Source organism: Octodon degus, unplaced genomic scaffold (assembly GCF_000260255.1).
Source record: "Octodon degus isolate 3935 unplaced genomic scaffold, OctDeg1.0 scaffold00273, whole genome shotgun sequence".
Taxonomy (NCBI): domain Eukaryota; kingdom Metazoa; phylum Chordata; class Mammalia; order Rodentia; family Octodontidae; genus Octodon; species Octodon degus.
Window position 1 is genome coordinate 502723 of NW_004524849.1, and position 11526 is coordinate 514248.

Below are 11526 nucleotides of genomic sequence, written 5' to 3' on the forward strand. Positions count from 1 at the left end.
GAAGGCCTTGGGCTCAATCTCCAGTACTAAAATTAATTAATTAATTAATATATAATAAATAAGTAGAATGAAGCAGAGCAGAGGAAGGAAAGACATGAAATACATGTGAAATGAGTGATAGTGTCAGTTGACTGTCATATGTGATTATGCTAGAGAAAGAGGTAAACCCGTGGCAGCCCTTATAAGCAATGCTGAGCAACTCCGGCGTTTAACCTACAAGGAAAGGAAAAGCACCAGAGAGCTTTAAGCAGAGATCTGTGGATAAAATCCGTATTTTGCAAAGATTTTCTGACTTCAGAGTGGAGGAAAGCAAGGAAATTCGGTCAGGAAGCTGTGATGGTCAAGAGATGAATGGAATTTGGTCCAGAAGGGCCACAGTGGAGACAGAAGCGGGTGGATCTGAGATCATACTCTGTGACTTACCAATAAGAGTCAGTGTTAAATAGGATGTCGGTACATGAGACACTGAAGGCAGCTACCAGATTTCCAACTTCAAGGCATGAAAATTCCAAGTTTGGTTTTAAGCAGGTTTTGTCTAAAGAGCCTTGAACTAAGAGGGTGAGTGAGCTGAGTGGCTGTGTGGGCAGGAGAATGTGAAGCTGAGGATAAAGTCAGGCCTAGGGGAGCAACACGCGTCATGGTCATGAGACCTTTTCCCTTGGGTGAGGTGACCCAGGGAGCGGGAGGATTTCTGCAAGCTCTGGACAGACACTTGAGGAAGGCCAGCATTTGGAGCAGGGGAAGGAAAGGAGCCAGGAGGACTGGACTGGGGAAGGTAGACCCAGGAGAAAGCCTGGGAGCATGGCTTCATAGCAGCCAAGGAGCGAGAGTGGCAGAAAGGGAGGCAAGGACTCGGAATCTCAGGAAGGGAAGAGGAGCCCAGGCTGCAGGAAGGGAAACGAAGGGCCCACACCTTTCCTTTAAATAAGGAAGAGAACTGAGTGTCATCCTGAAGTGACTCCTACGTGGATTCATTCACAGGGGATTACAGGCAATTTACTGAAACATGCTGCTGTTCCGCTGGGTTGGTCTTGGTGCCTAAGCAGCTGAAGCAGCAGCAAAAGCAGCAGGGCCCTACGTAATAGCAGTCAGCACACACTGTCAGGTTCAAACATGATGCCTGAATTCCTAGCTCCTGAGGTTGCTGTGCTCCCCGGCCAAGCACACTACCTGTCAAGGCTGCCCAATCACCGCGCATAGCTCACACGCCACAGCCTGCAGCAAGCCCTCGCGCCTTCCCCACTGCAGCCCTAGGTCTGCTGCTCTCCTGGGCAGCCGGCAGAAGGCCACTGCCACCAACACTGACACCGCCACCACCACCAGCACTGCCACCTTGCAGCTCCAAGCCCATAGGCCGCCACACCTGGGTGGGGTGCTGAGGCACAAAGGCTTCCTCTGCCCTGAAAGAAAGTCCAAGATGCTTCTTTTAATTAAAAATACAACAACACAAATCTTTGTTCCCTTCTTAGCATGGATTTGAAACATTAGATTTTTAATATTAAATACTATGGAAACAAAAAAAAAAAAAACCCTATGTATTGTGTTGGGGTAATTTGGAAATTATGTTCCTGAAATTTCAAAGTAGATATCTGGACTTCTGGGACATTTCTGTGTGTTTGGCTTTTTGTTCAGTTTTTTTTTTTTTAAAGTTCTACTGTCTGTATTTCTCTCTTTTTCTCTTCCTTCTATCATTCCATGCATCTGTCCATCTGTCCGTCCTTCTGTCTGTCCATCCATCCATTAATCACAGTTCCAAGCACTATATTTGGGACTGTTGAAATGTGAAAGTGAGAAATATCCTAGACAAAACATAAGTAATGATGACATGGGCTTGAAAGTGGCAAATGCCACCAGAGAGATAACAATGAAGTACTGGAGACATTCAGAGGAGGGAAAAGCTTTGGATGCAATGTTATCAGTGGAGAGGTGCACCCCTGACTTCGGCTTCTTAAAAAGAGCTCGGGTTTGTTGTATGAAGAATGGATTTAGGGAGAGCATCTTCTGGGAATGCTCCAGGGAGAGGATAGGAGAGGAAGTGCAAGCCTAAAGGCCAGAGGTGTGGCTGGGAGATAGCTCGGTGGTCTCAGCACCTGCGTGGCAAGTGCAAGAACTTGAGTTGGATCCCCAGTACTGTATACCCTGCCAGCCCCGGAACTCCGGGCGCACCGTGCTGGCCTGGAAACCGGGTAGGGTGGTGCCCATCTGTAATCCCAGGGGAGGCTGAGACAGGAGGATCACTACGAGTTTGAACTGTGTAGTGAGACCCTGTATCCAATAAATAAAATTTAAAAAATAAATAAAGTCCAGAGGTGGCAAAGGGCTTAGTGTGTCCCAGAAGTCATGCAAAGATCTCTGTGAGACCCCAGTGAAAATGAACGAGAGACAGGTGAGTTAAGATTAGAGAGGCCCACAGGGCCAAATCTACAGCCTTTTCGAAGGAATTTGGATTTTTAATTTTGCCACTGCTGCTAATGTACTAAAAAGCATAAAGAGTTCATACATTGCATGATGATGGAAATTAACTACCTTGGGGGAAAGCAGAGAATGTTTTGAAGTTTAGAACAATAGAAAGAGGTTCTGCTTAGCACAAATTGTCACATTTACGCCAAGCCATTGCCATTTCTGGTAAATGCTTGCCTTGAGATTTCTTAGGGGAAATTTAAATTGTGTGCTCAATGCAATGCAAGCCGCGGTGGCAGTAGTTTCAAGGTCTTGCCCCAAGCACAGCCCTAGGAAATATTTTCTATTTCCTTTCATTCTTCTAGGTCTACAGTTTGGAAAGAGTTTGCTTCCTGTCCTAACCTGTTGAGTAGTGTATTTAGTGAGGGGTGGGCGTGCTGCAAACGCCCTGAGGAATTCTGCACAGCCGGGCTCCATTGTTTACGGAGGGTTTCCAGCTCCTTTGATCTGTGTCTCCCGCGAGTGTGGGTGGCAGTGGGCGGTGGGCGGACCAGTCTTGTCTGGTTGCCTGGCTGTCTTCCCTAAGAAGCACCTTGAGGGTCAGCGACTGTGTGCTATTATGGTTATTATTATAATAAATACCTCAGTGCCAAAGCAGCAGGATCCAATGGAGTCAGACACGATTACCACCCACGCTTTACTAGACTTACAGAAAAATGTGAAAATCTTAGTAAAATGATTTGGTTTCAGATGTATTTGTCTAGGTCCTGAAGCAAACCTGATGAATGGCAGGTCTTCAACTGTGGGGAAGAACCTGGCTGGAAGGCAAGGACTGGGGGGAGGGGGGCGACAGAGGGAGGGGACAGAGGGAGGAGAGGAAGGAGCCTTAAAGAGGGGTCCTTTGCTTGGAAAGAGTGGTGGTGATGACGCACAACCGTAATCTCAACACTTGATAGATTGAGACAGGAGGATCACGGGTTCAAGGACAGCATAAGCTACATCACAAGACCTTGTCTCAAAAACAGAACAAAATAAGTGCAGTATGAATAAATAGCCAATGATGAATAAAGGATGGAACCTAGCAATGGCAGTAAAGAAGTCAGTGGAAGGACAAACACCTGGCTGGGTTGATGTCTAGACCCTAGGGCTTTGGGTCTGGTCGGAGTTCAAGTCTGATGTGTTTCTGTATTTTCGATGTGGTGATTTTTTGATGCCGGGACCTGGTCCCACACCTGACTATGGGGACATAAGAAAAGACAGATTACATAAACAGTGATTGACAAAGCTAAACGAGTACGTGCTCAGTCCCTTCTTCGGCAAAATGCAACCTCAGCGCTTGCCTTCTGTTCTGAAGCCTTGCCTCCTTGTCAGGTGATAGTGGTCTTTACTAAGTGAAACAAGTAAGTGTGTGTCTCACTGGTAGTACAGGAGCGAAACACACACCAGCGCATGGTACTGTTCCATTCTCCTTTCCTCTCCATCTTATCCACCCCCAGCTTCATATTTATTTTCACTGCTTATGTAGTTCTCCTTGACACATGTCATTGCCTAGTGTTTTATCTACGCATCACTCACTTTACTCATCTCCCCTCCTTCTCTTCCGCACTCCTATGTAAACTCCTTGAGGGCTGAGCTCCCTGCTGGCTGTTTGCCCTTGCATGGGGCCCTAGAGTGGGCCTCACAGCAGTGGGGGTTCAGCGTCCTTGTGCTGAGTGGGGGGGGAGGGGCTGCTGGGATATTGTTTACAGCTGACTCCTGGACTGCCCAAGACCCTCATCCTTGTGCTGCCCTCACTTAAATCTGTGCCAAGGTCCCCCCATGAGAACTAGACAATGTATTGATGGAATTTGCAGCTGGCTCAGGGTTTGGAAGGATAACAAGAAGCTTACACAATAAAAATAATTTTTAAAAATTTCTAGACAGAAGGTTGAACACATCTAAGCATAAAAAAGCACATATAATAAAGACATTTTTAGAATTTCCTCATTTTAAAATCTGTTACGGGTTTTGCACTTAGGTCTATTAATCTTTTTTTAAATGTATTTAGTACAGGGTCTACAGGATCTCACTACATAGATCAGACCCGTAGTGATCCTCCTGTGTTCAGCCTCCCAAGTGCTGGGATTACAGGCGCGCCACCATGCCCAGTCTCAATCGCTGTCTCAGCCCACCCTGAGGACAGGCTGGCGTGGCTCCCGGGGGCTCGAACCCAGGCTGCTATGTCTGCCTAAGCAGATCTATTAATCTTAATAAATTATAACTTACTCAGAAGTTATTTTTGAACCGGGATCCTGTGGAGAAAAGCATTCCATTGAGGAATGGCGAAGAAAGTGAGTGCTCACAGTTTGTGTTTATGATTCTAAGGGCGTGTCTGTATATGTGGGTTTGTGGTGTGTTTTAAAAGAAAGACGCACATCGGTGGGTTTCCTCAAGTTCACAAGCACATTCACTCACTTGTGCATTAAAAACAAATGAGCTGGGGAGATAGCTCAGTAGAATAAGTGAATAGCAATTGATTTTAAGGCAGTTAGTGTAAATTTAGGAGATGATCAGAGAGAGACTGTACTTCAAATACATGAACAATGAGTTAATTAACTGATTATTTAATTAGTTTTGTGGTGCTAGGGATTGAACCCAGGGCCTTCACGCTTAACTGCAACTCAGCCCTTTTAAATTAAAAAAAAAAAAATTGTTAGGTTTTTTTTTTTTTGGCAGTGCAGTAAAGAGATAGGAAAGATGAAAGAAGCCTTTATTAACTCTAAAGACATGGAAAGGATTGAGGGCAGATGGGGAAAAGCCTCTGGCCTGAGACCAAGAAAGCTGAGACTTTGTGAACTTCTGTTAGGGGCTACAGTGTGATCAGCAGGTTCAGTGACACCTAAGGAGCTGGTGGGGTCTCCCTAGTGTGGGCAGGAAAGGTGAGGAAACTGTATCCAGGACTGGGTTGGGAGAGAAGGGGGAAGTGGTCATTGGGAAGATAAGCTGTTGTTTTACGGGCTTCAGACATGTTAGATTGCCACCATAATAATTCAGCAATTCACAATAGGGCCAGAACCTATCACTTTTATTCTGAGACATGGTCTCACTATGTCAGTAAGTTGCCCGTGCTGGACATGGAGACTGCTTCTAACCGATATCAGGGCAGGGTGAGCACGGGTTCTCTGGGTGACTCAGCTGAGAAGCCTCACAGGGATCGCTGACTGGTGTATTTAGACCTTGTAATGGGCAGTCTTGTACTCAGAGGACATTTCATAGTGCATGGCAGCTGTGTGGCACATTTGTTGGAGAACCAAAAACTAGTTTCATAAGCCTTGGGACGGGAAAGATTTGGCTTGGTACCAGTTCTGTGAAAAAGCCCTGGTAGTTTGAATTGCTTGCAAGCTTGATATGTTGTTAATAATGTTAGTCTTTATCCATAGAATACAAATATTTCATCTTGTTGCAGACAGCTGTTTGAACTACACTTGGAGTACTGTACTATCAAGGGTACTGAAAACTAGAGTAGATCACTAAGAGGGTAGTCGAGAAGAATCCAGAAATCATGATGTAAGAAATGGTTGGAAGACTTGGAGGTGTCTGGTCTCCAATTTAACCCAAAGAGAGAAAACTAAGGCGAGAGATGCTGTCGTTGTCTCCAGATGTTCAGAGGCTTTATTGATGTGAGGCCTGCTGAAACATCTGAAGTTTACATCTGTTGGATAAATAGATGAATGAATAAAACTGTGTGTGCGTGTGTGCATGTGTGTGTGTGTGTATGTGTGTGTGTAAATCAGAGGGGCAGAAGTAGATGCAAAATGCCAGAGAAAGGTTTTGTAACATCAGTGCTGTCTGAGGAGGAACAGCACACTCTACTGCATTCGGAAGGACTCAGGCCAAAGGAGCACCTATTAAAGATTCCTAAAAAGAATACCTATGTGTATCGCCAGCCCAGATTCTTGAGAAGTAGGGTAAGATGGCAAGATGAAGGCTTTTGAGTCAGACAGCCCTCAGAGTAAATTACATCTTTGCCATTCAGTTGTGTGAAGCGGGGCAAGATACCTGCCCTCGCTAAGTACTCATTTGCCGTCCTTTAAGTGAGGATAAATACACCGATGGTAAAATGTTGTGAGAATTAACTGAGCCGACGACCAAGAAGTCCCAGAATCCAAGTGGGCTCTGCGCAGATCTTGCCAGCTTCCTTTGGAGTCGCTGGCCTCCAAAGCCGCAGAAATCATTCTGCAGCAGCACTGAGGAAGTTCACAAAATTTACTTCCTCGCCTTGTTTCTTCAGAGTGTGGTAGCAGCGGGCACGGGGCGGTCGCTCCCACTGCGCACACTCACTGACTTCACTGTCAGCCCTCTGGGCACTCTGGAAACTAGCTGCTGCTGTGGCACACGGTCACTGGAGGCAGTATGCGCGACAGCAAGAGAGCAGGTTGTGGTCTCAAATGGAGGTTCAATCCCCACATCTCCAGCTGGTCAAGTTAACACCCTATCTTCTTTTAGTCCCATCCCAAGTGACATCTGTCTCCTATAAGTGAGGGTTCCGGTAGCACAAGCAAAGACACTGGTAATTTTTTTCTCAGTGAGATCCTCTTAACAACCCAGGGAAGCAGGAAAAAGAGGAGGAAGAAAGGGAGGAGGAGAAGGAGAAGGAGGAGGAGGAAGAGGAGGAGAAACAAGACTCAAAAGGTTAGGATCCAAGAGGCCCTTCATCTTTCTCTTAAATTGTGCCTGAGTGTTTTGGAACATCTCCTGCGTGCCAGGTGCCATGTGAAGTCTTTTGCTTGTTATTTCACTAGCAGTTCAGGGCCACATGGAGGCCTCAGTTCCCCCACTCCCACCCCCACCCCCAAGTATCTTTGGAACTCTTAAAGGGTGGGGAAGGTCACTCTTCATGGGACCAGGACACCAGGTCATAGTTCTCCTTGACACCTGGCTTTGAAAGAAACATTCAGGGTACAAGTGTGGAGAAGAACAGATACCCCCAGGCCTTCTCAGCTCCTTGGGCCTGATCGGCACTGGAGGGAAGGCACTGTGCATCCTGACCAGCGACGCTGTCTGTCATGATAGCTGGCCCAGAGCTCGTGGCTGACAGCTGTCAGTCAGGTCTTCTCTCAGCCCCGTAGACTGGGTCTGTTGGTGGCATGTACTATGTTTTCAAATGACTTCCTTTCAGATCTTGAAATCATAGATTTTCACATAGCAACAAATTGTTTAAGATATTTGGTTTCTCTTAAGGAATTGGACAGTTGGCAACGCTGAACTCATCAATCCACCAGCTCTGTGGACCAGCTGTTTCTCTAGGACTCCCAAAGAGTCCTTGCGGTCCTCTTTGTTCCCTTGTAATCATAACTGAGCAGTTTGCATTACCATTTGTAGCCCACACACAACTCATATTCATATTCATAGTAATGAAATCAGCTGGGGATGTCCCTGATTATTATTTTTTTAAATTTTATTGAGAAACAGCAATGAGACAGTTTCAAAGCTGATTAGTAGGACAGTTTCAATAATTAATACATTGCATGTTGTTGTCTTCTTAGTGGTTATCCACAGTACAAGATGCAGACATAATATCCTGTCCAAACACTATTAGTACAAATCTTTCTTCTCATTGAATTAAGAGAAAGTAACTGTATATCTATCATAACTATTTTGTATATACAAATACAAAACGGTCTTTCATTTGTATCCCTTTTTTTGGTTTAGTTTTGTCAGAGATGGGTATTTCCTCATCATTTAAATATTGTAGGTGTGTGAATTCAGCAAAACAATCCAATATAGTCCAGTAGTCCATAATAGTAATGGGTTATCTGTAGGACTGGCAGTGTCAGAAGTTGTTGACTTGAGCCTTTTACAGCTCAGCATATTAATATGCTTTACTTTTTATACTTCATGTTTATACTTTTCTGGTGGATGGTTAAGACCAAGATAAAGCAAGACCTATAGAACAAGAAATGTAACTTTTGTATCTGATAAGGTCAGTCAAATCCCTTCAGATTTACCTGGAATCCCTGTACCACACTTTGTAGATCCTTTGTCAGTGTCAGCCATGTGGATGAGTCACGGCCATTGCTGGACCAAGTTGCTTTTTCCTGATGGTGTCTTCTCTTCTTCTCTCCCTAGTCTGCGAGTGCAATGGGAAGTCCCAACAATGCATCTTTGACCAGGAGCTTCACTGGCGGACAGGCAATGGGTTCCGATGCCTCAACTGCAAGGACAACACTGATGGCCCACGCTGCGAGAGGTGCAGGGAGGGCTTTTACCGGCGGCGCCAGGACAGGGATGTCTGCCTGCCCTGCAACTGTCACTCCAAAGGTAGCTGACAGGGGCCAGGGAAAAAAAAGAGCAAGAGGGAAGGAGAGGTGGGTGGAGAGGAGGAAAAGGAGGAAGAGAAAAGAGAAGGGTGGGGAGCAGGCAGGCAGGAGGGAGATGGGTAGTTTCAGGAACAACTGAGAACTCCCCCCCACTGGCTTTGGTAACCATTTCACTCTGAGAGAATGCGCTTCTCTGACTTTGGGTTGGTGGAAGCAGCTGGGGTCATTGTGTCTTAGCTCCCTGCAGGGTCCTGTGATTAATTTTCCCAAGGTAGATGACAGCCTGTGAGCCCAGGGACAAAGGGCTTGCTCTTTTCCATGGTTATCTCCTCATATCCATAACAGTCTCTTCGACCAACCTCTTGGAAAAATAGGGATTTCAAAGATCTGTCTCTGGTGCTGTACTAGGCGCTGTAAATGTGGAGTGGTACTAATAAAAGAGAGAGCTGAGGAAAAAAGGATTAGAACTTTTCACAGAGTGTGAGCAGAGAAAATTAAATAACCAGTAGGAAGCAGCTGAGGAGTGGCAGGCTCACAGGAGGCTTTTGTGTCCTGCCCGGGGCTCTAGCCACAGAACTATAAGTGTTTAGTCTGAGGATGCAAGTATGTGCAGTCAAGATATCTGAGTAAATATAAGCAGGGAGAGGCAGGTAGCTCCGTAAATGAGCTGAGCTTTTTGACTACCTTCTTTCTCTATCATCTTTCTTGGCATTAGCTACTTTCCCCTTTGCCAGAAAATCCTCAGCAGCATAATGTGATAAACACAAATCCATTTAATGGGCGCAGCCTTGGTGCCCGAAAGGAGCTGAAAGAATCGAAACACGAGCAGATTTTGACACACCTGATGTGAGTTGCTGGTCGAGTGAGGCAGGAACCTCATAGAAAACTGGAGTAACCCAGGGTGATATGGACTTGCATCCCAGCAGTCAGTCCCAAATTCGTTATGTCCCTGTTGCAGCGTATTTTGGGTCAGATTTGCTTAGTCTTGTGGTGTGGAATCTGCATCCAGCATCTTATGGATTCAGCAGTTCTCCCTATCTGTCGAAGAACTTCATGAAGAAAATTAGAAGAAAAGTTAATCCATTGTAATGGATATTTAACTTCTCGGAAAAGCCCAGATCCCCTAGAATGGTAGCTTCACCATGAGTCACTGGAGATGGGTCATCCAGCAGAGTGGCTGGGGAGCGTGTAATTAGAGACTAGATTGGCTCCACTGGAAAGGTTGGCCCCAGGACAAGGTTATAATTCCAGAGGAGACAAGGAATTTGCTGCCTAGCAAAAAACAAGAGGGTAGAGAAGGACTCACCATTTCCTCTTTCCCAGCATACTGCAGTCCGCTGCTCACTTGCTTGGCAATGGGGTGTCGGGGTCTTTCTCTTTCCTTGCAGATGAGCCATCTTAGATTCGGGATATACAGCCTGGCAAGAAGCAATGGAGCCAGTGGCGATTTAGGTCGCATGTGCCAGCTCACACATGCTTGTGTGCCCACCCTTTCTAGGTGCTTAATTAAGCAGCACAAATAACTTGATTATTTTTTTTTCTATTTTACAAATGAGGAGAGGATCATAGAGGGAGAGGAAGCAATCTGTTCCAGGTTACAAAGCTCAGGAGCAGAGCGAGGGTTGGTGGCAAGGTCTGCTGACATCGGAGAACTTCGTGTAGAAGAGAGTGGTGGCCTGGGGCTCGACAACCCGAGTCCACATCTTGTAACCAACACGGGGACTGGGTCACGTGTTCCCTAGCCTTTTCCAGTGTCCTCATCTGAGAAGGGTGGTAAGGACGTTTATATCCCAGTATCTTGTAGAGAGCCAATGAGGTTGGTGAGGCACATGGTAGACAATGATGTAAACTGTTCTCAGGAAGATGAGGGCAAGATCCCTTTCTAGATTACATCCTCGTACGAGGGAAGTCTTTGTAGGAGGCCATACCTTTGGTTTAAAGCTATTTAACATTTTACTTTTAAACACCCACTAGTTGACAGGGAATGCTTTAAAATAGTTTTCAACAGTGGGGAAACACTTATGGCCTCAAATCTCTCAGCAAATAACTGCAAGAACTAAAATTATAATCTGGGTCTTCTGCCCAGAACAGTTTCCTCTTATTACCATTATATGGAAAAGAAAAAAAAAAAAAAAACAAAAAAAAACAAGAATGCTGTCCCTCTGGGCCGAGCATGGTAGTGCTTGCCTGTATTTCCAGCTACTCAGGAGGCTGAAGCAGGATTATTACAAATTATAGGCCAGCCTGAATAACTTAGTGAGAACATGTCTCAAAATAAAAAAATACAAAGAATAGGGCCTATAATTTAGCAGTAACCCTGAGTTCAACTGCTAGTAACACACACACACACACACGCACACACACACACACACAGAATGCTGTCCTCTGCTCTCACAAGCAGTCGAGCAAGTAGCAAGTGTCCATGAAGATGTGGAAATTATTTCCTAAGATCTAAGACTTTATACCATTTCAGGACATTTTCATATACTATAGAGCATTGTGTTCCCCAAGATAGCATTAGGTATTGCCTTAGAGTGTCGAATGACGTTTAGAAACACTGGGCATTTTATTTATTTATCTTTTTCTTTTTCTTTTTTTTTTAAACAAAAGTAAATATTTTATTTTAGTTTTTGAAGAGAGTACAATTAGAATTAAAACAAAAATATACAAGTGATACACAATTTCACTTAAAGTAATATGAATTTCACTGTACTTGTAATGCATAATGCTGTCTTTTTTTTTTTTTTTTACAGTTTCAACAAATAATACACTGCATATATTCTTCTTAGTGGTTAATTGCTGTACAAGATGCGGACTTGTGATCCCC

General features: G+C 45.0%; 1 protein-coding gene across 2 annotated transcripts in view; it reads left to right on the top strand.

The window, feature by feature from the left end:
- Positions 1–11526, top strand: part of Lamc2 (laminin subunit gamma 2) — a 64451-nt gene that overhangs the window by 17837 nt on the left and 35088 nt on the right. For both annotated transcript variants that reach the window (XM_012512768.2, XM_023706862.1), the window contains exon 3: positions 8509–8700. In XM_012512768.2, coding sequence (XP_012368222.1) covers positions 8509–8700 — 192 coding nt within the window. The remainder of the gene's footprint in view (positions 1–8508; positions 8701–11526) is intronic.